The sequence below is a fragment of the Lolium rigidum genome, unplaced genomic scaffold (genome assembly GCF_022539505.1).
Source record: "Lolium rigidum isolate FL_2022 unplaced genomic scaffold, APGP_CSIRO_Lrig_0.1 contig_14805_1, whole genome shotgun sequence".
Lineage (NCBI taxonomy): Eukaryota > Viridiplantae > Streptophyta > Magnoliopsida > Poales > Poaceae > Lolium > Lolium rigidum.
The window spans coordinates 31,845-53,187 of NW_025899867.1; the positions used below are offsets into that span (position 1 = coordinate 31,845).

Here is a 21,343-nt window from a genome sequence, read left to right on the forward strand (position 1 = left end):
CTGTCGCCGGCGAAGCCTCGCGCGGCCGATGATGGGGGCGGCGCGCGGGGCTCCTCGCATGATCCCCCGGTGCGGCGGATGGAGGCTAGCCTCCGCACGAGGGGGATAGCCCCGGCCCGTGGAGGATGTTGGCAGCGCGGCCCCTAGCCGGGCGGGCGGTGATGGCTGCGGCGGCGTGGCCATGATCTGGTGGCGCGGACTCTCCTCTTCCTCGCCGCGGCCTCATCGGCCGGGCGGTGTTGGGGGCGGTGGCGCAGACCCGGAACCTGGCGGCGCGTTCCTCTCCTTCCGTCCTAGCCTCGGCATCGCCGGGCCAGCGGTGATGGAGACGGATCTCGCACTGCTCCTCCTCAAGGTTTGGGACCACGGCACCAAGGGCGGCGGCCCTAGATGGCGGTGACACCGTCGACCTGGTGGCAGGTGGTGGGCGTCTGGTGCCACTGCCCGTGGCACCGCAGTGGTGGTCTTCTCTCTCGCCAGAGGAGATCGGCTAGTTGTGTGGCTAGCCGTGGTGGATCTCGCGATCCGTCGCCTAGCCCCCGATGGCGAGGCGCAGCTGCCGGTGAAAGCCGGCCGGACTTCGATCATGGCGGATGATGGCGGCGTGCTTCGTCGTTACCTTGTTGAAGGCATTATCTCTGCAGCCTACGTTTCTTCGCCTGGGCTACTCCGGGGGAAATCCTAGACCCGGGTCTCCTGGATCGGACGATGGCGGCGCGCAACGCCGTTATCCCTGTTGGGGGCATCGTTTTTGGAGCAGACAACGGATGGCGGTGGGGTGCTGAGGTGGAGCGGTGTGCTTTCGCTGTGTCGGCGTCGTCGAGTCGCCGCGGCATGGTGCAGTTGTGTCTCGGGACGGATGCAGTGTGATGGACTCGCGCAGGATGGTGGAGTCGTCTGGTGCCGTGGCGGCATCGATGGCAGGCCTGACATGGTCGATGCGATGATCTCTCTTGAAGATGGAGTCGAGGAAGACGGCGGTAGCAACTTCTATGGCGTAGGCGTTGGCGTATGCTGGGAGTCTGCTTGACTGGATGTGCTTCCCATCTGCTATTGGGCGGCCTGGGAAGGCATTTGGTTTTTGGTTGATGCGACTTGGTGAATTGTCACCCCCCCTTCATCCCTCTGTAGGTTCAGCAAGGTGGCTTCGAGTTTGATCTTTTGTATTGCTCTTGTAAGGTGTTGTGAATAATCTAATTAAAAGCCGTGTGCATCCCTTGGATGCAGAAGCTGGGGCGATATTTCCCCCATTTTGAAAAAAAAAAATCTCTAGCCAACATTTTCACAATTATACGATCCGTACTACAGCGACCTCCCAACTTGGAGAGAATATTATACTCCCTCTTATTCATATTAGTGGACTCTAATATAGATGTATCTAGATATATTTTAGTGCTAGATACATTCATATTAATGGTAAGTAATATGAATCGGAGGAAGTACTAGTATTAAAAAGAGAGTTGCAATGCGACTACTGCGAGGCTTTTAATGTACCGAGGCTTTTAATGTACCAACGAAGTCCCCCAAGAAGGATGAGCAAGACATGGTTTCCATGCATGTATCTCAAGCCAAATAACTTGATTTTAAGTTGTAACATCTAAAGTATAGCCTATACGAGGACTGGCCACAAAGGAACTATGAGTTTAACAACTTGCACAGGTTTATAAATGTGGGCTAGTGTATGTAACATGATTAAAAGAAATACATTTAACTTGTTGTACAAATCAAGTTGTTGTTTTCTAGTACTATGATTTTCTGAGAGGATACTTATTTATCTGCTGGGAGTCACTATCTGTTGAGTGTCCATTCCATTGTTCTGAATTCTGAACAGTGATGGCTGCAGATATTGCATATCTGAAGATGCAGACACGCGTTCCCATTTTTAGAAATCTAAATTTTACCTTTTAAGACAGTTTAATAGTTTCCTTTGGCGTCCATCAAAATGTCGCTGCCCCTCCAAAACAATAATCATTCATACGATGATCCAATGGTTTTACAATCGAAAACATCCCTATGGTGTACCTTGAGGAAAAAACAATCAGCACGGAATACAGCTTTAACTCAGAATTGGCAAACGAAGTTGCAACTGAAGTGGCAAACGAAGCTGATAATCAGGCATAAGACAAAGATGATCTAACTATTACATAGGAGGACGGTGCATTGGCAGGCGCAGACCTTTGCTCTGCCGGCTCCGTCGAGCGAGCGTCGATGTCCGGTTCCCTGTGGTGGCATGGACCATCACCACCAGGGTGTCTCGTCTCTCTCTGTGTCCATCTCCTCCTCCTCCTTCTCCTCGAGGTCAAGCTCGGCCGGCAGCGCGAAGCGGCACAGCGGGCAGAGCCTGCTGACCCTGAGCCACTTGACGATGCAGCCCTCGTGGAAGCCGTGGGAGCTGGGGCAGGTCATCTTCACCACCACCTCGCCCTCCTCGAAGCTGTCGAGACACACCGCGCAGCCCTCCTCCCTCACCTCGCCCGGCGTCGCCATCGGCAGCCTCACGATCTCCGCTTCCGACGCCGGGACGGCGCCGAAACGGCCGGTGCCGTATGGGTCGTCGTCTTGGTAGTCGACGTCGTCGTCTTCGTCGTCGTCTCTGGTACCGGTAAGCGGTACAGCGCCTCCGACGATCCAGGTAAGGAGACCGTACTCACTGATGTAGAGCTCCTCCGTAACACCGTTCCGGACGCGGCGACTTCGGATGCGGTTCGCCGGGGCTTGGCGGCGAAGCCCAGCAGTATCGCCGTAGCCGGAGGTCGTGCTGCCGGGAGACGCGCGTGCCAGCACGACGCCGCCGTTCATCTCGGGAGCGCTGGGGTCGTACTCGCCCTCCTCCATATCCATGGCAGACTGGCAAGGTGAGGAGACGGTGGTGGAGAAGATCCAATCGGCTGGCGGAGCGCGTAGGCAGATGAGTTCACGAATTGGTTTGGAGTTGCGGAATTTGTAGAACGAGTCGAGCCACGAAGTTAGTGGCTGACTCCATCGGACTCCGAGTTCTGCTCAGAGTCGGGCTCCGGGACACCTCGGAAAAGGAAAGAAGTGAAATACTTGTAGAGTTGGTTGGGAACGACACGTTTGCGTGGATGCGCTCGGCCGATCGAGACTTTTCCTAGTTCTCAGTCAGTCATGTCATGCACCTTTTTTTATGGATCGAAGCCTTTCTTGGTTTGATTTCTTTCATGCGAATTTGAAACCTACTAAAAAAACTAAAATCCCAGTTACAAGTTAAAATAGGAAAATCAAATTAAAAATAGTTTATGTAAAGTAAAGTTCAAAATCGCAGACATATATGTGCAATTACATAGCTAAAAACAAACAACTACAAGTTAACTTGGAAAAATCAAAAAGTTTGTATATAAAGTTCAAAATTGCAGCGAATGTGTAATTACACATAGGTGCACAATTACACATATGCGTAGTTGAAATTGCATATCAAAAGATTCATATGTAAATTGCGTAGTTGAAATTGATCGAAGCCTACATATACAAAACCGCACACATATGATCAATTGCATTTGAAAAAAGGCCCGCCATCAACCACTTCTAAAAAATAGGCCTTTACAAAACTGGCAAGATCTACCAGGAGAAATCGCACGTATCTTTAGGTCGTACATTTAACCAACTTAATAAGATATGTATTAGGAAACATATATCATTAGAAAATTCAGAGTTTCTACTTTCCAATGACATAATACTTATGTTGCACAATTTATATTGTGTTAGTCAAATTATCGATCTATGGATACGTGTAGGCCCTATAAATCGGGACGGATCGTGTACACAAAAGTGTGCTTCTTCCCTCTCAAAAAAATTAGCTTGATTTTTTTCCTAAAAGTAAAATTAGCGTGATTAGTGACATATGACCGGACGATTAATAAATAACCGAGAGTTCCAAGAACTAGCAAAAAAAAAAAGGAAGAGAGGAGAAATGTGGCACCGTCCACTTTACACTGTCCGAAATAAATAAGCTTACAACAACAAAACAAAATACTACAACATACTAAAACACTGACTTGGTTTCTTTTCCAATCTAGCAGCCCATTAAATTTAAATTGAAATGACCGAATTGACAAAAGTTGAGTTTCATCAATGGCAGCAATATTTCCACGGCAAATCAACAGTCAGAAATAATAATGACCAATACTTTACATGTACTAACCCACATACGCCCGTGCAAGATGCTATACGCATACTTCATATTTGTCCAATCCTCGTATAGGAGAATATTCAGAAATAATAATGCCAAAACACTTTCGATGTTACAACTTGGAAATCAATAACTATTTAGCCTGAGATATATGACTTACTACAACTTAGTCATCAAAAATAATTTGCGGTGAGAATATGCCATCTCTAATTCGCCCAGCGACCATGTCTTGCTCATCCTTCTTGGGGAATTTTGATGGTACATCAAAAGCATCACAGTAGTCGCATTGCTCCTCCCTTTTCAAGACTATCTTCTCCAAGTTGGGAGATCGCTGCAGAATAGATCTTATAAATGCAAACTGTTCTTCTAGTGACTTAAAGCCAACAAATTCTAGTTCTTTCAAATGCAAGTTCTTGGAGTCCTGGAAGTCCATCTCCCAATGAGGACTCCTTCTTTCAGAGAAGGACCCCTCTCGGTCGTCATCCGCATCACATGGATGTTCCCACACCTGCAAAACTTGTGAAAAACAAAAGCTCTAAGTGTGGGGAGAAAAGAAAGATGACATAATTTAGGAGGAAAAGAGTGACAACTGCATCACCTCAATCTGTAACACCTCGAGAGAAGGTGCAGCCACGAGAAAGGCTGATGTCCACGAAATGTCAAATTCGACAAAGATACCACGCACACACAGCTCCCTTAACTTGCTGAAAGCTGTGCAGAGTTGCTTCATTTCAGGTAATACCCAAAGCTGATCAGAAAATAAACAAATAAAAATTCATCATTTGCAAGAAGAGAGATGAGGTTCTCGAAGAATTTACAGCTATGGTTATTCCCTATGATGTAACTATGATAGTTGTGTCAACATAACGAATACAACAAAATCTGACCACTTGGCGAAAATAAGCTAAAACTTACTTTTTCTCCTTGGAAATCCAATGTGAGAGTATGTATGCTTGTGGTTCCGTGTAGAAGCTCACTTAGTTTAAATGCATTTTGATCGCATATTGCACCACATGAGAGTTCTAATTCCTCAAGAGACGGGACAGAGCCAAAAGCTAAGGGGACACCTTCAGATACCCAAACATCCCAGCTGAGCTTCTCCAGTTTTGGAAGGCAGGCCACCTCAAGTCTCCCAAAGCGACACTTGATGAGTTCTAGGAAGCAGAGTTTTGAGCTTGGTGCATCAATCTTAAACAGAGACCAGAAACCAGTATCACACTGATAGAGGCTTAGATGCTTCAGTTCCTTGCAGCATTCAAACAGGACATGATGCATGTCCAAGTTTCCAAAGTTTACATTTTGTAGGGAGAGCCATGTGAGGCAGTGGGGCACACTTGGGTAGGTACTGAAAAAACTATCCATTTCTTTGGCACGCTGTAACATATTCTCATCAGTACAGTCGCGGGGATCTGTCTTGTCAAGAACAGCGAGCTCAAAATCTTTCAATAGACCACCATCAACTGCATCACGTACCAATGAGCCAATTTCACACATGAACGTGTTGATCAAGTAGAGCCTAAGATCCAGATTTAAGATGGCGGATTCTCTGCGTTGATTAGCCAAGAAACTCCTGGTGGCTTTGGTCAAAGACACCATAGCTTGATCTATATGATTTTCCTCAACAGGTTCAGGGCATGGATCTGGTAGGAAATCCTTGATATCGATGGTGAGTTCAGGCAGCAACCAGGGCAGATGCTTCCACCGTGTAGAGAGCACACTTGTCCTTTGTAACATCCCAGAAAATCTAAAACAAAATAAACAAATTCCCTAGTTCCAAATTTTGGAACCAACAAAAACTTTTATGAAATTAAGATTGATACATAATAATCTTGCATAATTCCTGTGCTATTGCCATGATTGCTTGCTATGAGTATTTGAAATAATCTTAAACCCTAAAGACTCACCCCTCTTCCCATCATTCTAGTGAAAATAAAATAAAAGGAAATTAAATAAGAAAAAGGCATATGTGCCTATGGCTATAATTATAAATCCTTACCCTCGACTTTTCCATTTTTTTTTAGAGGATTGGAAATGCTTCATAAACCTTATATAGTACTTCTTCAAGTATTTCCAAGTTGAAACTAAAGAAAATAAAAAGAAACTAAAGATGCCATAGAGGCATATGAGAGTAAATAGTAAATAAAGAAATTTAAGAAAATTAACCCTAGGACTTGTTGTGAATGGTTGGATCACCTCCATATATCATTTCAACATTCAACAAAACCAATTGGGTCAAACCAAGTCAAATTAAAAATAAAATACCACATATGCATAAAAGCATATGTGACACATAGGCATTTCACCAAACATTGACCTAGGTCTTTAAACCTTGACCAAATGGTATGAAACCATCTCTAAACCTAATATAACACTAAATGGACCCTAGCCCATGCCCAAGTGAAGCAAGATCAACCACTTACAAGTTTAGTAAAATTTGACACCTCATCTCTTATGTATTAAGGCCAAAATTGCAAATCTTTGAACAAGACCCTTTGATTTAGTTTCAATGCTCTTAAAATGTTTCTACACTCATAAGAACCACATTAGAGTCAACCAAAGTCAAATCCAATAGAGAGAATTCAAATGGTGAAGAATTTCCATTTTTACTCACATACACCATATGCCAAAATGCAAATCCTTCACCAAGGCCATAATTGCTTGCTTCCTTGCTTCTAAAATACTTCAATATGATAAACTAACACAATTGCATCATTGGATCAAGAATCAAATAAAGGGAAATCAAATAGGGAGAAGATTTCCAAATTTCACTCACATACATATTATGCCAAATTGCAAAACCTCAACCAAGGCCACCATTGCTTGATCTCTTGCTTGTAGAATGTTCATATATGATAAATAAACACATTTGCATCAAAGAAACCCAAAATTGAATCAAAGAAAATCTCAAACTCAACATACATGTGATAATGGTCATATGACCCATTTATAAAATCTTCCCCACTTTACCCCCCGTATTTCTCAAATACTAAACTAAACTTTGTCAACCATGACCATGTCATCCAAGACCATGTCAAGGTCAACAACTTTCATGTTGACCATCTCTGCTAATGTTGACTAGGTTGACCAGAAAGACAGGGACAAGTGGAGACTTTGAATCTATGTGAAGATCCTACCAAATTTGAAATCTCACAAACCTTAACCAAATCCACCACCACCACCACCATTCAATCATTTTATTTATATAAGTGAGCTCCACCAAAAAGAATTACAAAAATCCAAATAAAATTTCATGCGGCCATTTTCACAAACACATGGCGGGCATTGTTCCGCATTTTCAATACATGCTATTAACCTCTCGGACTTTTGCCTAAATCACTTTCTATCCCCGATCATTGTGCTACCGGTACCCTCTCTCGCATCATCCTATGCCCCGCAGCCCCGCAAAAGGTGAAGCCAATGAGCAAAAACTCCACCATGCCGGCCATGATGGACATGCTCATGCTCAACCCTACCCCGGCCCTCTCCTCTCTACGTAACCTTGCCAAACTAGCTCCCTCTCTCTCGCCGAGCACACTAGACATCGTCCCGGGTTAAAGAGAACACGACAACGCCCCGGACACGCGTGATCACCACGACCGGCCACGCCGGAGCGTGCACCGGCAGCACTCCGGACGCGCCGAGACGCCACCGTGCCCGGACGCGCTCGTCCATCCCTCCCTCTCTTCTCGTGCACCCGCGCCCTACACCGCACCCGAACCATGCTAGACAACCAACTAGGCTCGCGGGAACCATCTAGCCGTCGCCATGATCGCCGACCTGCCGCGCCGGCATCGCGCGTACACCATCTGTCGCCAGGACGCCACAGGCCATCATTTGGCTCGCCATCAAGCGCGCTAGCATCGTCTAGCCGTCGCCTACACGACGCGCATCCTAGCTCGCCTCTTCGCACGCCGTAGACGCCGCGCCATGATCGACCCTTCACAAGCACACCACGGCCACCATGCGACCCTATAAAAGGAGATGATCGGCGCCTTCTCCCCGCATCCCATCCACTCCTCTCTTCTCACCGATCATTCCCCACCAATCAATTTCACTAGAACTCGCCGGAGTCGCCCCAATTCGAAGCTCGGAGCCGCCGGAGCCCGCAGATCCTCGCCATCGATCCCCGCCTCCCCAAGCTCCGCCACCTGTACCGAGAGCCTCTACCACCTTGCCAACGTCGCCTCGACCCTCGCCATCGACCGCCGGCGGCCTACAGCTCCCACCGACCCCCTTGGTACGCCGCCAGCACGCCGGCATCTCGTCGGAGACGACGAAGCCTCTCGGCCGTTCGATCAGGTTCTGATCTAACGGATCCTATCGCTCGTACCGTTTCGCTGTTTTAACAGCCACTGACAGTGGCCCCTCACATGTCGGCCGGCCCGCTGCGTGGTGAACGTGAGTTGGGCCGGCCCAGTTCGTTTATTCGGTTTAGCCCGTTAGAATTTTCCCGCGTGGCCCATTAATTCAAATTCGATTTAATCCATTTAGTTCAAATTCAATACTCGGTGCCAACTTCAAATTTAAATAGTTTAAAATCTACTCGAACCAAATTTAGCAAATTTTATATATTTGAAAAGCTCATGAAATTATCTAAATAATGGCACTGGCCTCATGTCCAAATTCGAAACTAAATTTAAATGATAAAAATAACAAGGCAGGGACTTTTCGACTTCAAATAAATATTAGAAATTATCTATAAATGATTTTGAGTTGATTCCAACTCTAATAAATCACAATTGATGTCCTCTAATTGATTATGCAATAATATAGACAGGTTGTTTGTATGATCATGGACTAGATCAAAATATTGGCTATGTAGTCCATACTAGTCCATTTAAACTATAGCAAATTTTAGGATTTTAAATCTATGAGGTGTAGCACCTCATTTAAATCATTCTCACCAGTGATATGAAGTAATGTGTTGACCTTTAAATACTTAGTCTCATACTTGCTCACTTGTAGAATTTAAATCAACATAGTATTTAAATTGCACTAGTTATTTAAATCACATGAGATGATGAATCTCATTTAAATCACTTTTCTCAAATAATAAGTGTGAAGTGTTGACCTTGGTCAACATGGGATCATCCCTGGTTATTTTAAGAATATTAAATCACCTCAATAATAGTCCTTTAAAATTAGTTACAATTATGTGTTAACTCATATGAGAGATATTCCTCTCATTTAAATCTTGTTCTAAAGTAATTCAACATGAGGTAGTAATCATAGTCTATATAACCTCATATTGAATTATTTGGTGGCATCAAATCACTACCATGTTAGTATTAAATTACATGAGGTATGGAACCTCATTTAAATCATTTTCCCAAATGATAAGTATGAAGAGGTTGACTTTAGTCAACCTAGGTCATATTTTATTCATAAGAGAAATTAAATCTTAAGAAGATTCAATGAGAGGAAATTATTTTCTCACAAACTAAAGAGAAAACCTAACTCCATTTTCAATGAGAGGAAATTATTTTCCTATTACTAAATAAGGAAACCCTAGTATAATCTTGTGATAAATGTTAAGTAGTAATGCTAGATCATTGTGTGAGCCATTAAGGCTAATTAGGATTACTTAAGTGTTGTTTGGTGATTGTATCCTCGTATTCGTGTATAGACGCTAGTACCGGAGACTATCAAGAGGAGGAGGTATTCTACCAAGAGGAAGAAGAAGAAAACTTTGATCACATCACCACTCAAGGCAAGCTAATATTCTTGCAAGATACCCTAAGGCAAAGCTCTACAAGAGCAAGGCCTCATCCCCCTTTTATTTATGCTTAATGATCCTATCCCAAGTTTTTACCTTACAAGTTTTTGACTTTGGTTTATCAAAGCTTACTTTTTGATTCATGATTCACTTGGTTTAGATATAGATTAGAACAAGAGTATCAAACTTAGCCTAGAGCAATACAAGTTGCTTAGCACCCCTCATGACTAGTTGCTAGTGCTAAACAAATAAAATTGACTACTCTAGATGGGATCATGTGAAATGAAATGACTTTGAAAACCTTGGAATGATGATTCATTCTATTGAAAGATTTTGAAGGTGAATATGACTTGTGAATGACTTGGTGAATTTTACGAAAACCGATGGTTGGGTTCGGATGCGATACCATTCCAATTTTGAAAGTACCCCCACAATACCCAATATGGGTAAGGGCTTAACTAGAAATTTATGTGCTTTAGTATGGGTTCCCTCTAAACAAGCGTCATCGGGGTTAGGCCGAAGGCTGCCTCCACAACAAACAAAACGATGCGATATGACGTGGAATGAGGTGAATGTCCGGCCCAAGCCCCGTGCGGTTCCCGGGTTGATCGCGGTTTTCACCGGGAGGCCAAGCTCATGGGGAGAGGTGCCTATACTAGAGTATGTAAGTGAAAGGTTATGGTTGGTAGTCCGCATACGGAGTATGATAAATCGTGGCCGCTTAACCCTGACGGATTATTGCAAATATTGTGGCACAAGTGTACGACCTCTGCAGAGTGTAGAACTATTCGAATAGCCGTGTCCACGGTTATGGACGGTTGGAAAGGCCATACTGTTCCGTCATCAGACCATTTTCAAAACTGTGACATATGACTTGGGACTTGAATTTGAAAGGTGAATGGTGACTTTGAATTGAATCACAACAGAGTTGTGGGAATGACACTAATGTTCCCACTTGAGTTAGTTTAGCAAATGAAGAGTCTTTTCTAAATGTTTATGAAATAAACTTGGCTTTATGCAAATAAACCTAGAGCTTAGTATCCCCTTACTATAATTGATGGTGCTTACACTAGTATTAGTTTGCGAGTACTTTAAAGTACTCATGGCTTTGTCCCCGGCTATTCAAATGGCCGGACTATGAAGGTGAACAAGCAGTACGAGGAAGGTGGACGAGCAGGACGTCTACGACAACTAGGACCGCTCCCGACGTCAAGCGTTGGCCTCGTGGATTAGATAGCCACTACTACTTCGCTTCCGCTATTTGTGATGTTCGTTGATCGATAGATCAACTACTATTGTAATATTGGATCATGTGATCTACCTTTGTAAGACGATTATGTGTTGTAATAAATGATGACTCTATGATATTCAACTATTATGTCTCGCAACAACACTATTCCTGGGATTGCGATGTATGGCATAATAGGCATCTGGACTTAAAAATCCGGGTGTTGACAAGTTGGTATCAGAGCCATTGTTTGACCTTAGGAGACCCTAGTTAGAATGGACGTCCGAAAAACTTAGTTTCAAAACAAAGGAAGTGACTATTTCTGAAAACTTATTCTCACCCTTATCTTAAGATCTTTTCAAAAGAATAAATCTATGCTCTACTTTTCATTGTAATGGTACATAAAATTTTGCACACTTGAACACTTCATTAACTTACTTATCCTCATTGCTCACAGATGGAGTACCAATGGGAGTTCTATCAGCTTGGTCGCGGAGGAGACCTGACGTTCGAAAAAGATTTGAAGCAACTAGTGGAATACCTAGGCCACCCGTATCCCGAGTTCTTCGGAATACCCCTCAAAAACCACTCCGGAGGACCACCTCGGTGGGACGTTTCCACTGATCTCCGAAGAAAGCCTGGAGCCCCGGTATGGGAAACCATCTGGTTTTCTGTAACGGGAAACACTTGGAAGGAAGGACTCGTCAGAGCTATGCAAGAATCAATCTTCCGTCTGTGCGGACAAAATGAGAACAAGATCTGGAACACTCGCTTCATCTACTACCCAAGACATGACTCCATGGGAAGACCAATGACCATGCCACCGCCCACGGAGATGAACCCCTATGTAGCACACCAGGACTTCAGGAGGTACAAAACCCGCAGGGATTTGGACAACGCCCTCGCCTCTCGCTAAGCACATTACCCGTGAAGACGAAGAATTCCACCTGGAAGAGTAGTATCACCCCAGCACTTAAGTAGGTGTGAGTTGTATCAGGATCCCCTTGTATCGTAGAGCGATGAATGGTTCTTCAAACCAACGGTGTGTTAGCTTTGTAATATGTGATGCTTGGTATGAATGAAAAAGTGTTGTCGGTTTTACCCCTGCAACACTACTCAAAATTTTAAGTTATGAATTTTTTTTTAATTTACCAAAACAAACCCTAGAAATTTCCCTCTTATCTTATCATATACCTCAATGTTCAGATGGCCCCACCAACCCGCAACGCCACCCAGGATGCCATGATGCAACTGTTGCAGACAATGATGGCAGACCGAGAAGTCGAGAGAGCTGAACGCCAAGCCAACATCGCTGCGCTACAACAGATCGCTCAGAACAACAATGGCCATGGAAACCACGACCACCCAGGGTCAAAACTGAAGAACTTTCAGAACACCAACCCACCGATGTTCAATAAGACTGAAGAGCCCCTAGATGCTGATGACTGGCTCCAGACCATGGAGAACAACCTTGAAGTTGCGGGAGTTGAAGCCGCAGAAAAAGTATTGTTCGCCACCCACTACCCGTCGGGACCTCGCCGTAGCCTGGTGGACAAGTGCCCGTGCAATGAATGCGGGACAGATGATGACATGGGAAGACTTCAAGCTGAAATTCAGCAAGTACCATGTGCCCCAAGGACTGATCAAGAAGATGAGAGACGAGTTCCGTGAACTCAAACAAGGAAGGATGTCCGTGGTGGAATACCGCGACAGGTTTCTCACTCTGTCAAGGTACGCCCCGGATGAGACCGACACCAACGAGAAGAGGAAGGAAAGATTCCTGAACGGACTGCACGACGAGATGCAAACTGTGTTAGTAAATATTCCGTTCGCTGACTTGGAGGCCCTGGTAGACTCAGCCATACAGATGGAAGGAAAGCTGCATCAGGCCAATGAGAACCGCAAGCGCAGAATGATGAACCAGAGTGGAACCCACCATACCCAGAAGCACCGCAATAACTCCTCTGGAGGATTCACCCCCAGAAACAACAAGCCCCCTGCTCAGACTTATCGCCCCAGCTACACCCACAACAACGGAGGACCCCCGAAGCCCGGAGGTAACAACAACAACAGCCACCACAACAACATCAACCCCAACAGCAACAGCAACAATGGGAACAACAACAACACCAACACTGGCCCGAGGACTGGAAGCAATGCCATCCCCGTCACCCCGAAGGACAAATCAACGGTAAAATGCTACGAGTGTGGAGTTGTGGGCCACTTTTCCAATGAGTGCCCCAAGAAGCTGGCCAAGATTGCCGCCAACACCGCTGCACCTGCTCAGCAACAACGTCGCTTCGCCGGTAGAAGGAACCAGAACAACAACAACGGTCGTCTATACCACATGACTGCCAATGAAGCTCAGGAAGCACCCCAGACCCTGCCAAGTATGTCTTCCTGTTAATAAAATGCTCAATCTCTCTTAGGAACCTAACTTTTCTTAAAATCTCGGGACGAGATTTGTTTAAGGGGGAAGGGTTTGTAACATCCCAGAAAATCTAAAACAAAATAAACAAATTCCCTAGTTCCAAATTTTGGAACCAACAAAAACTTTTATGAAATTAAGATTGATACATAATAATCTTGCATAATTCCTGTGCTATTGCCATGATTGCTTGCTATGAGTATTTGAAATAATCTTAAACCCTAAAGACTCACCCCTCTTCCCATCATTCTAGTGAAAATAAAATAAAAGGAAATTAAATAAGAAAAAGGCATATGTGCCTATGGCTATAATTATAAATCCTTACCCTCGACTTTTCCATTTTTTTTTAGAGGATTGGAAATGCTTCATAAACCTTATATAGTACTTCTTCAAGTATTTCCAAGTTGAAACTAAAGAAAATAAAAAGAAACTAAAGATGCCATAGAGGCATATGAGAGTAAATAGTAAATAAAGAAATTTAAGAAAATTAACCCTAGGACTTGTTGTGAATGGTTGGATCACCTCCATATATCATTTCAACATTCAACAAAACCAATTGGGTCAAACCAAGTCAAATTAAAAATAAAATACCACATATGCATAAAAGCATATGTGACACATAGGCATTTCACCAAACATTGACCTAGGTCTTTAAACCTTGACCAAATGGTATGAAACCATCTCTAAACCTAATATAACACTAAATGGACCCTAGCCCATGCCCAAGTGAAGCAAGATCAACCACTTACAAGTTTAGTAAAATTTGACACCTCATCTCTTATGTATTAAGGCCAAAATTGCAAATCTTTGAACAAGACCCTTTGATTTAGTTTCAATGCTCTTAAAATGTTTCTACACTCATAAGAACCACATTAGAGTCAACCAAAGTCAAATCCAATAGAGAGAATTCAAATGGTGAAGAATTTCCATTTTTACTCACATACACCATATGCCAAAATGCAAATCCTTCACCAAGGCCATAATTGCTTGCTTCCTTGCTTCTAAAATACTTCAATATGATAAACTAACACAATTGCATCATTGGATCAAGAATCAAATAAAGGGAAATCAAATAGGGAGAAGATTTCCAAATTTCACTCACATACATATTATGCCAAATTGCAAAACCTCAACCAAGGCCACCATTGCTTGATCTCTTGCTTGTAGAATGTTCATATATGATAAATAAACACATTTGCATCAAAGAAACCCAAAATTGAATCAAAGAAAATCTCAAACTCAACATACATGTGATAATGGTCATATGACCCATTTATAAAATCTTCCCCACTTTACCCCCCTGTATTTCTCAAATACTAAACTAAACTTTGTCAACCATGACCATGTCATCCAAGACCATGTCAAGGTCAACAACTTTCATGTTGACCATCTCTCGCTAATGTTGACTAGGTTGACCGGAAAGACAGGGACAAGTGGAGACTTTGAATCTATGTGAAGATCCTACCAAATTTGAAATCTCACAAACCTTAACCAAATCCACCACCACCACCACCATTCAATCATTTTATTTATATAAGTGAGCTCCACCAAAAAGAATTACAAAAATCCAAATAAAATTTCATGCGGCCATTTTCACAAACACATGGCGGGCATTGTTCCGCATTTTCAATACATGCTATTAACCTCTGGACTTTTGCCTAAATCACTTTCTATCCCCGATCATTGTGCTACCGGTACCCTCTCCGCATCATCCTATGCCCTGCAGCCCCGCAAAAGGTGAAGCCAATGAGCAAAAACTCCACCATGCCGGCCATGATGGACATGCTCATGCTCAACCCTACCCCGGCCCTCTCCTCTCTACGTAACCTTGCCAAACTAGCTCCCCTCTCTCTGCCGAGCACACTAGACATCGTCCCAGGTTAAAGAGAACACGACAACGCCACGGACACGCGTGATCACCACGACCGGCCACGCCGGAGCGTGCACCAGCAGCACCTCGGACGCGCCAGGACGCCACCGTGCCCGGACGCGCTCGTCCATCCCTCCCTCTCTTCTCGTGCACCCGCGCCCTACACCGCACCCGAACCATGCTAGACAACCAACTAGGCTCGCGGGAACCATCTAGCCGTCGCCATGATCGCCGACCCGCCGCGCCGGTACCGCGCGTACACCACTCGTCGCCGGGACGCCACAGGCCATCATTTGGCTCGCCATCAAGCGCGCTAGCATCGTCTAGCCGTCGCCTACACGACGCGCATCCTAGCTCGCCTCTTCGCACGCCGTAGACGCCGCGCCATGATCGACCCTTCACAAGCACACCACGGCCACCATGCGACCCTATAAAAGGAGATGATCGGCGCCTTCTCCCCGCATCCCATCCACTCCTCTCTTCTCACCGATCATTCCCCACCAATCAATTTCACTAGAACTCGCCGGAGTCGCCCCAATTCGAAGCTCGGAGCCGCCGGAGCCCGCAGATCCTCGCCATCGATCCCCGCCTCCCCAAGCTCCGCCACTGTACCAGGAGCCTCTACCACCTTGCCAACGTCGCCTCGACCCTCGCCATCGACCGCCGGCGGCCTACAGCTCCCACCGACCCCCTTGGTACGCCGCCAGCACGCCGGCATCTCGTCGGAGACGACGAAGCCTCTCGGCCGTTCGATCGGGTTCCGATCTAACGGATCCTATCGCTCGTACCGTTTCGTTGTTTTAACGGCCCACCGACAGTGGCCCCTCACATGTCAGGCAGCCCGCTGCGTGGTGAACGTGAGTTGGGCCGGCCCAGCTTAGTTTAAATTGGTTAGCCCGTTTATTTTCCCGCGTGGCCCATTGATTCAAAAACCATTTAATCTATTTAGTTAAAATTCAATACTCGCTGCCAACTTCAAAATTAAATAGTTTAAAATCTACTCGAACCAAATTTAGCAAATTTTATATATTTGAAAAGCTCATGAAATTATCTAAATAATGGCACTGGCCTCATGTCCAAATTCGAAACTAAATTTAAATGATAAAAATAACAAGGCAGGGACTTTTCTCGACTTCAAATAAATATTAGAAATTATCTATAAATGATTTTGAGTTGATTCCAACTCTAATAAATCACAATTGATGTCCTCTAATTGATTATGCAATAATATAGACAGAGTTGTTTGTATGATCATGGACTAGATCAAAATATTGGCTATGTAGTCCATACTAGTCCATTTAAACTATAGCAAATTTTAGGATTTTAAATCTATGAGGTGTAGCACCTCATTTAAATCATTCTCACCAAGTATTATGAAGTAATGTGTTGACCTTTAAATACTTAGTCTCATACTTGCTCACTTGTAGAATTTAAATCAACATAGTATTTAAATTGCACTAGTTATTTAAATCACATGAGATGATGAATCTCATTTAAATCACTTTTCTCAAATAATAAGTGTGAAGTGTTGACCTTGGTCAACATGGGATCATCCCTGGTTATTTTAAGAATATTAAATCACCTCAATAATAGTCCTTTAAAATTAGTTACAATTATGTGTTAACTCATATGAGAGATATTCCTCTCATTTAAATCTTGTTCTAAAGTAATTCAACATGAGGTAGTAATCATAGTCTATATAACCTCATATTGAATTATTTGGTGGCATCAAATCACTACCATGTTAGTATTAAATTACATGAGGTATGGAACCTCATTTAAATCATTTTCCCAAATGATAAGTATGAAGAGGTTGACTTTAGTCAACCTAGGTCATATTTTATTCATAAGAGAAATTAAATCTTAAGAAGATTCAATGAGAGGAAATTATTTTCTCACAAACTAAAGAGAAAACCTAACTCCATTTTCAATGAGAGGAAATTATTTTCCTATTACTAAATAAGGAAACCCTAGTATAATCTTGTGATAAATGTTAAGTAGTAATGCTAGATCATTGTGTGAGCCATTAAGGCTAATTAGGATTACTTAAGTGTTGTTTGGTGATTGTATCCTCGTATTCGTGTATAGACGCTAGTACCGGAGACTATCAAGAGGAGGAGGTATTCTACCAAGAGGAAGAAGAAGAAAACTTTGATCACATCACCACTCAAGGCAAGCTAATATTCTTGCAAGATACCCTAAGGCAAAGCTCTACAAGAGCAAGGCCTCATCCCCCTTTTATTTATGCTTAATGATCCTATCCCAAGTTTTTACCTTACAAGTTTTTGACTTTGGTTTATCAAAGCTTACTTTTTGATTCATGATTCACTTGGTTTAGATATAGATTAGAACAAGAGTATCAAACTTAGCCTAGAGCAATACAAGTTGCTTAGCACCCCTCATGACTAGTTGCTAGTGCTAAACAAATAAAATTGACTACTCTAGATGGGATCATGTGAAATGAAATGACTTTGAAAACCTTGGAATGATGATTCATTCTATTGAAAGATTTTGAAGGTGAATATGACTTGTGAATGACTTGGTGAATTTTACGAAAACCGATGGTTGGGTTCGGATGCGATACCATTCCAATTTTGAAAGTACCCCCACAATACCCAATATGGGTAAGGGCTTAACTAGAAATTTATGTGCTTTAGTATGGGTTCCCTCTAAACAAGCGTCATCGGGGTTAGGCCGAAGGCTGCCTCCACAACAAACAAAACGATGCGATATGACGTGGAATGAGGTGAATGTCCGGCCCAAGCCCCGTGCGGTTCCGGGTTGATCTGCGGTTTTCACCGGGAGGCCAAGCTCATGGGGAGAGGTGCCTATACTAGAGTATGTAAGTGAAAGGTTATGGTTGGTAGTCCGCATACGGAGTATGATAAATCGAGGCCGCTTAACCCCGACGGATTATTGCAAATATTGTGGCACAAGTGTACGACCTCTGCAGAGTGTAGAACTATTCGAATAGCCGTGTCCACGGTTATGGACGGTTGGAAAGGCCATACTGTTCCGTCATCAGACCATTTTCAAAACTGTGACATATGACTTGGGACTTGAATTTGAAAGGTGAATGGTGACTTTGAATTGAATCACAACAGAGTTGTGGGAATGACACTAATGTTCCCACTTGAGTTAGTTTAGCAAATGAAGAGTCTTTTCTAAATGTTTATGAAATAAACTTGGCTTTATGCAAATAAACCTAGAGCTTAGTATCCCCTTACTATAATTGATGGTGCTTACACTAGTATTAGTTTGCGAGTACTTTAAAGTACTCATGGCTTTGTCCCCGGCTATTCAAATGGCCGGACTATGAAGGTGAACAGCGAGTACGAGGAAGGTGGACAGCAGGACGTCTACGACAACTAGGACCGCTCCCGACGTCAAGCGTTGGCCTCGTGGATTAGATAGCCACTACTACTTCGCTTCCGCTATTTGTGATGTTCGTTGATCGATAGATCAACTACTATTGTAATATTGGATCATGTGATCTACCTTTGTAAGACGATTATGTGTTGTAATAAATGATGACTCTATGATATTCAACTATTATGTCTCGCAACAACACTATTCCTGGGATTGCGATGTATGGCATAATAGGCATCTGGACTTAAAAATCCGGGTGTTGACATCCTTACAACCATACGTGAATTGAGTCTCCCCAAGATAGACAGCAGAATATCATCCGTCAGCATGCTGAGCCTATCTTCCTCCTCCTTTGATCTCTGCAGAATTATGAATCCATTTCGTTACTGCATAAATGATTCACTTATTCAGAATGCATAACGTATAGGAGTACTTCTGCTATGCCATGGATCCATCTAAATTTTAACTGAATTCAGAGAATTTGTGTCCCAGTTCAGTAGTTCAGAAAGTTAGTAACTAGGTTCCCTTATTCTGCAATAGTTTTAATAATATCTAGCCATTGATCCATTTAGCTGCAGCATTTTGTTCAAGGTTGGACTTATGTTATTTCTGATCATGGAAAAAAATAAATATACAAGAATCAGCGGCACAAACTATATGTGTCTAGCTGCTCAGTCGGATTACTCTGCAACACTAGAACATGCTTTAGGTGACAAGACGAAAAATAATTATTACTTGGGAAATCCAGTGTGCCATGTGCAGATAATCTAGGGGTAATTAAGCCGACTTTCTATGAACATGGGGGTAATTTTAGCCAGACCGATTAAAGATCGGCGAGCACCAGGTGGCGAGTGGGGTGGGTTACCTTCTGTGGAGGAGGCATTGTCGATGTTGTGGTGCTGAGACTATCTTCCTCGTCCCTTGATCGCTGCAGAATTACAGATCCACTTAGTTACTGAATAACTGAATTCGCTAATTCAGAATATATAACATACACTCTGGTCTTGCTATGGGTCCATTTAGTTGCAGTAGTTATTTTTTACCTAAATTCAGATGATTTCAAACCTAATTTAGTACTAGTTCAGACAATTATTAGAAACTAGGTTCACTGTTCAGAATCTGTAATAACTGTGATATGTAGTCTAATTATGAATCCAATCTGTTACCGCGTTTTGCCCGAGATGAGACTTTTATAATACTGAATGTGGCACGAATTGTATGTATCTAATGTGCCTGGTGCAACTAATCTTAGGGCATCTCAACAAAAATCTTAGGGCAATTAAGCCAAATTGTCATCTTGAACATAGTTTCGAATCTACTACGAGTAACTGTGGCCGGAGTGAATGAGTTACCTTGTGCGGCGGCATTGTCGCCGCCGTCATGGAGCGCGCGGGCGTGGGCGTCGAAGTGGGTCGCGCACGCGCACGCGCGGCTCTAGGGTTTGGTGGGGGAGGAACCCGTGTCGCGCGGAGGTGGGAAGAAGGATGCACGCGTTGGTCGCCGGGCGGCCGGGACGCAGCGGCGGCGCGTGGGGCGGAGGAGAGCAGAGTGCGATGCGGCGGCGGCGGCGGCGGCTTGGAAAAGTTGTTTTTGCCTTGTTTGGGAGCCCTCCGACTCGACCCAATTTATGTCGTCTTCCCAGTTGGAGACACCAAAAGTCTGTTTCGGTCTTTCGGATCGGGTTAGGTTCCGGATTTTCATAGAAATTCTGTAAGAGGTCGTTTGGTATCCATCATTTAAGCCTGGAATCCTGGAATTCATTTTAAAATTTCATAGGTGGGCTGTTTGGTTGCCACAGAATTGGGCCATCATTTCATTTGGGAAATCCAGCAAAATGATGCCATGTGTAATCACAATTCCGAGCTGAAACCTGTCATTCACAATTCCTGTGGCAACCAAACAAATTCAATATTGAATTTTACTGTCATTTACAATTCCTGTGGCAACCAAACAAGTGTCCATTTCTGAAATTACAATGTAAATGAAATGAATACATGTATTCATTTCAAAATGCTACAAATGAAATGAAAACCTGGCTTCCAAACGACTTCTAAGATTTACTTTGTACGGAAAATTTTCTACATAAGTTATTACATGGGTTAGTCTATTTAACACTCGGGTGTTTTTCTATTCAGCAACACCCGAATTTTTGGTCAGCATGTTGCTTTCCCCATCAGGCCGCCACCTTCTGTCTGTTTGCTTTATTTGAAAACGAAAAAAGTAAAGATGGGAATAGAAACTGAACAGGTTTCTTCTACCGACGTCATGCACATCATCTGCATGCATCGGGGCAGACGGTCGTATTCTCATCCACAAGTACGCCGCCGTGCTCGCCCTGCACATGCAGGGCCGCAGAGGGCCACTAACGAAGTAACGAACGACCATATGCGCGAGCAATACACGTATAGAAAACCCTAGTAGCCTCTCAGTTTTATAATTGTGTTGTAGTTTCAGTTTAAATTTAAACTAAAATCAAGAAAAGAATTATGGAATAGTGGGGGAGTAATTTACGCGGCTCGAGAAATATGATCACATATGAAACCATTTGTATATACATGTTTAGTAGTTTGTAATTACACATTAAT

The 21,343-nt window shown here is 43.6% G+C and overlaps 1 protein-coding gene across 1 annotated transcript; it reads right to left on the minus strand.

Annotated features, from left to right (window-relative positions):
• Window positions 1-4,134: 4,134 nt before the first annotated feature.
• Window positions 4,135-20,158, minus strand: LOC124680380 (putative FBD-associated F-box protein At5g53640). Its single transcript, XM_047215451.1, has 6 exons — window positions 20,111-20,158; window positions 19,624-19,686; window positions 19,026-19,117; window positions 5,063-5,870; window positions 4,746-4,895; window positions 4,135-4,655 (listed from the first exon to the last, which is right to left on the minus strand). Exons 1-6 carry the CDS (start codon window positions 20,138-20,140, stop codon window positions 4,314-4,316), a joined length of 1,485 nt encoding a protein of 494 aa, XP_047071407.1. The 5' UTR covers window positions 20,141-20,158; the 3' UTR covers window positions 4,135-4,313.
• Between the last annotated feature and the right edge of the window lie 1,185 nt (window positions 20,159-21,343).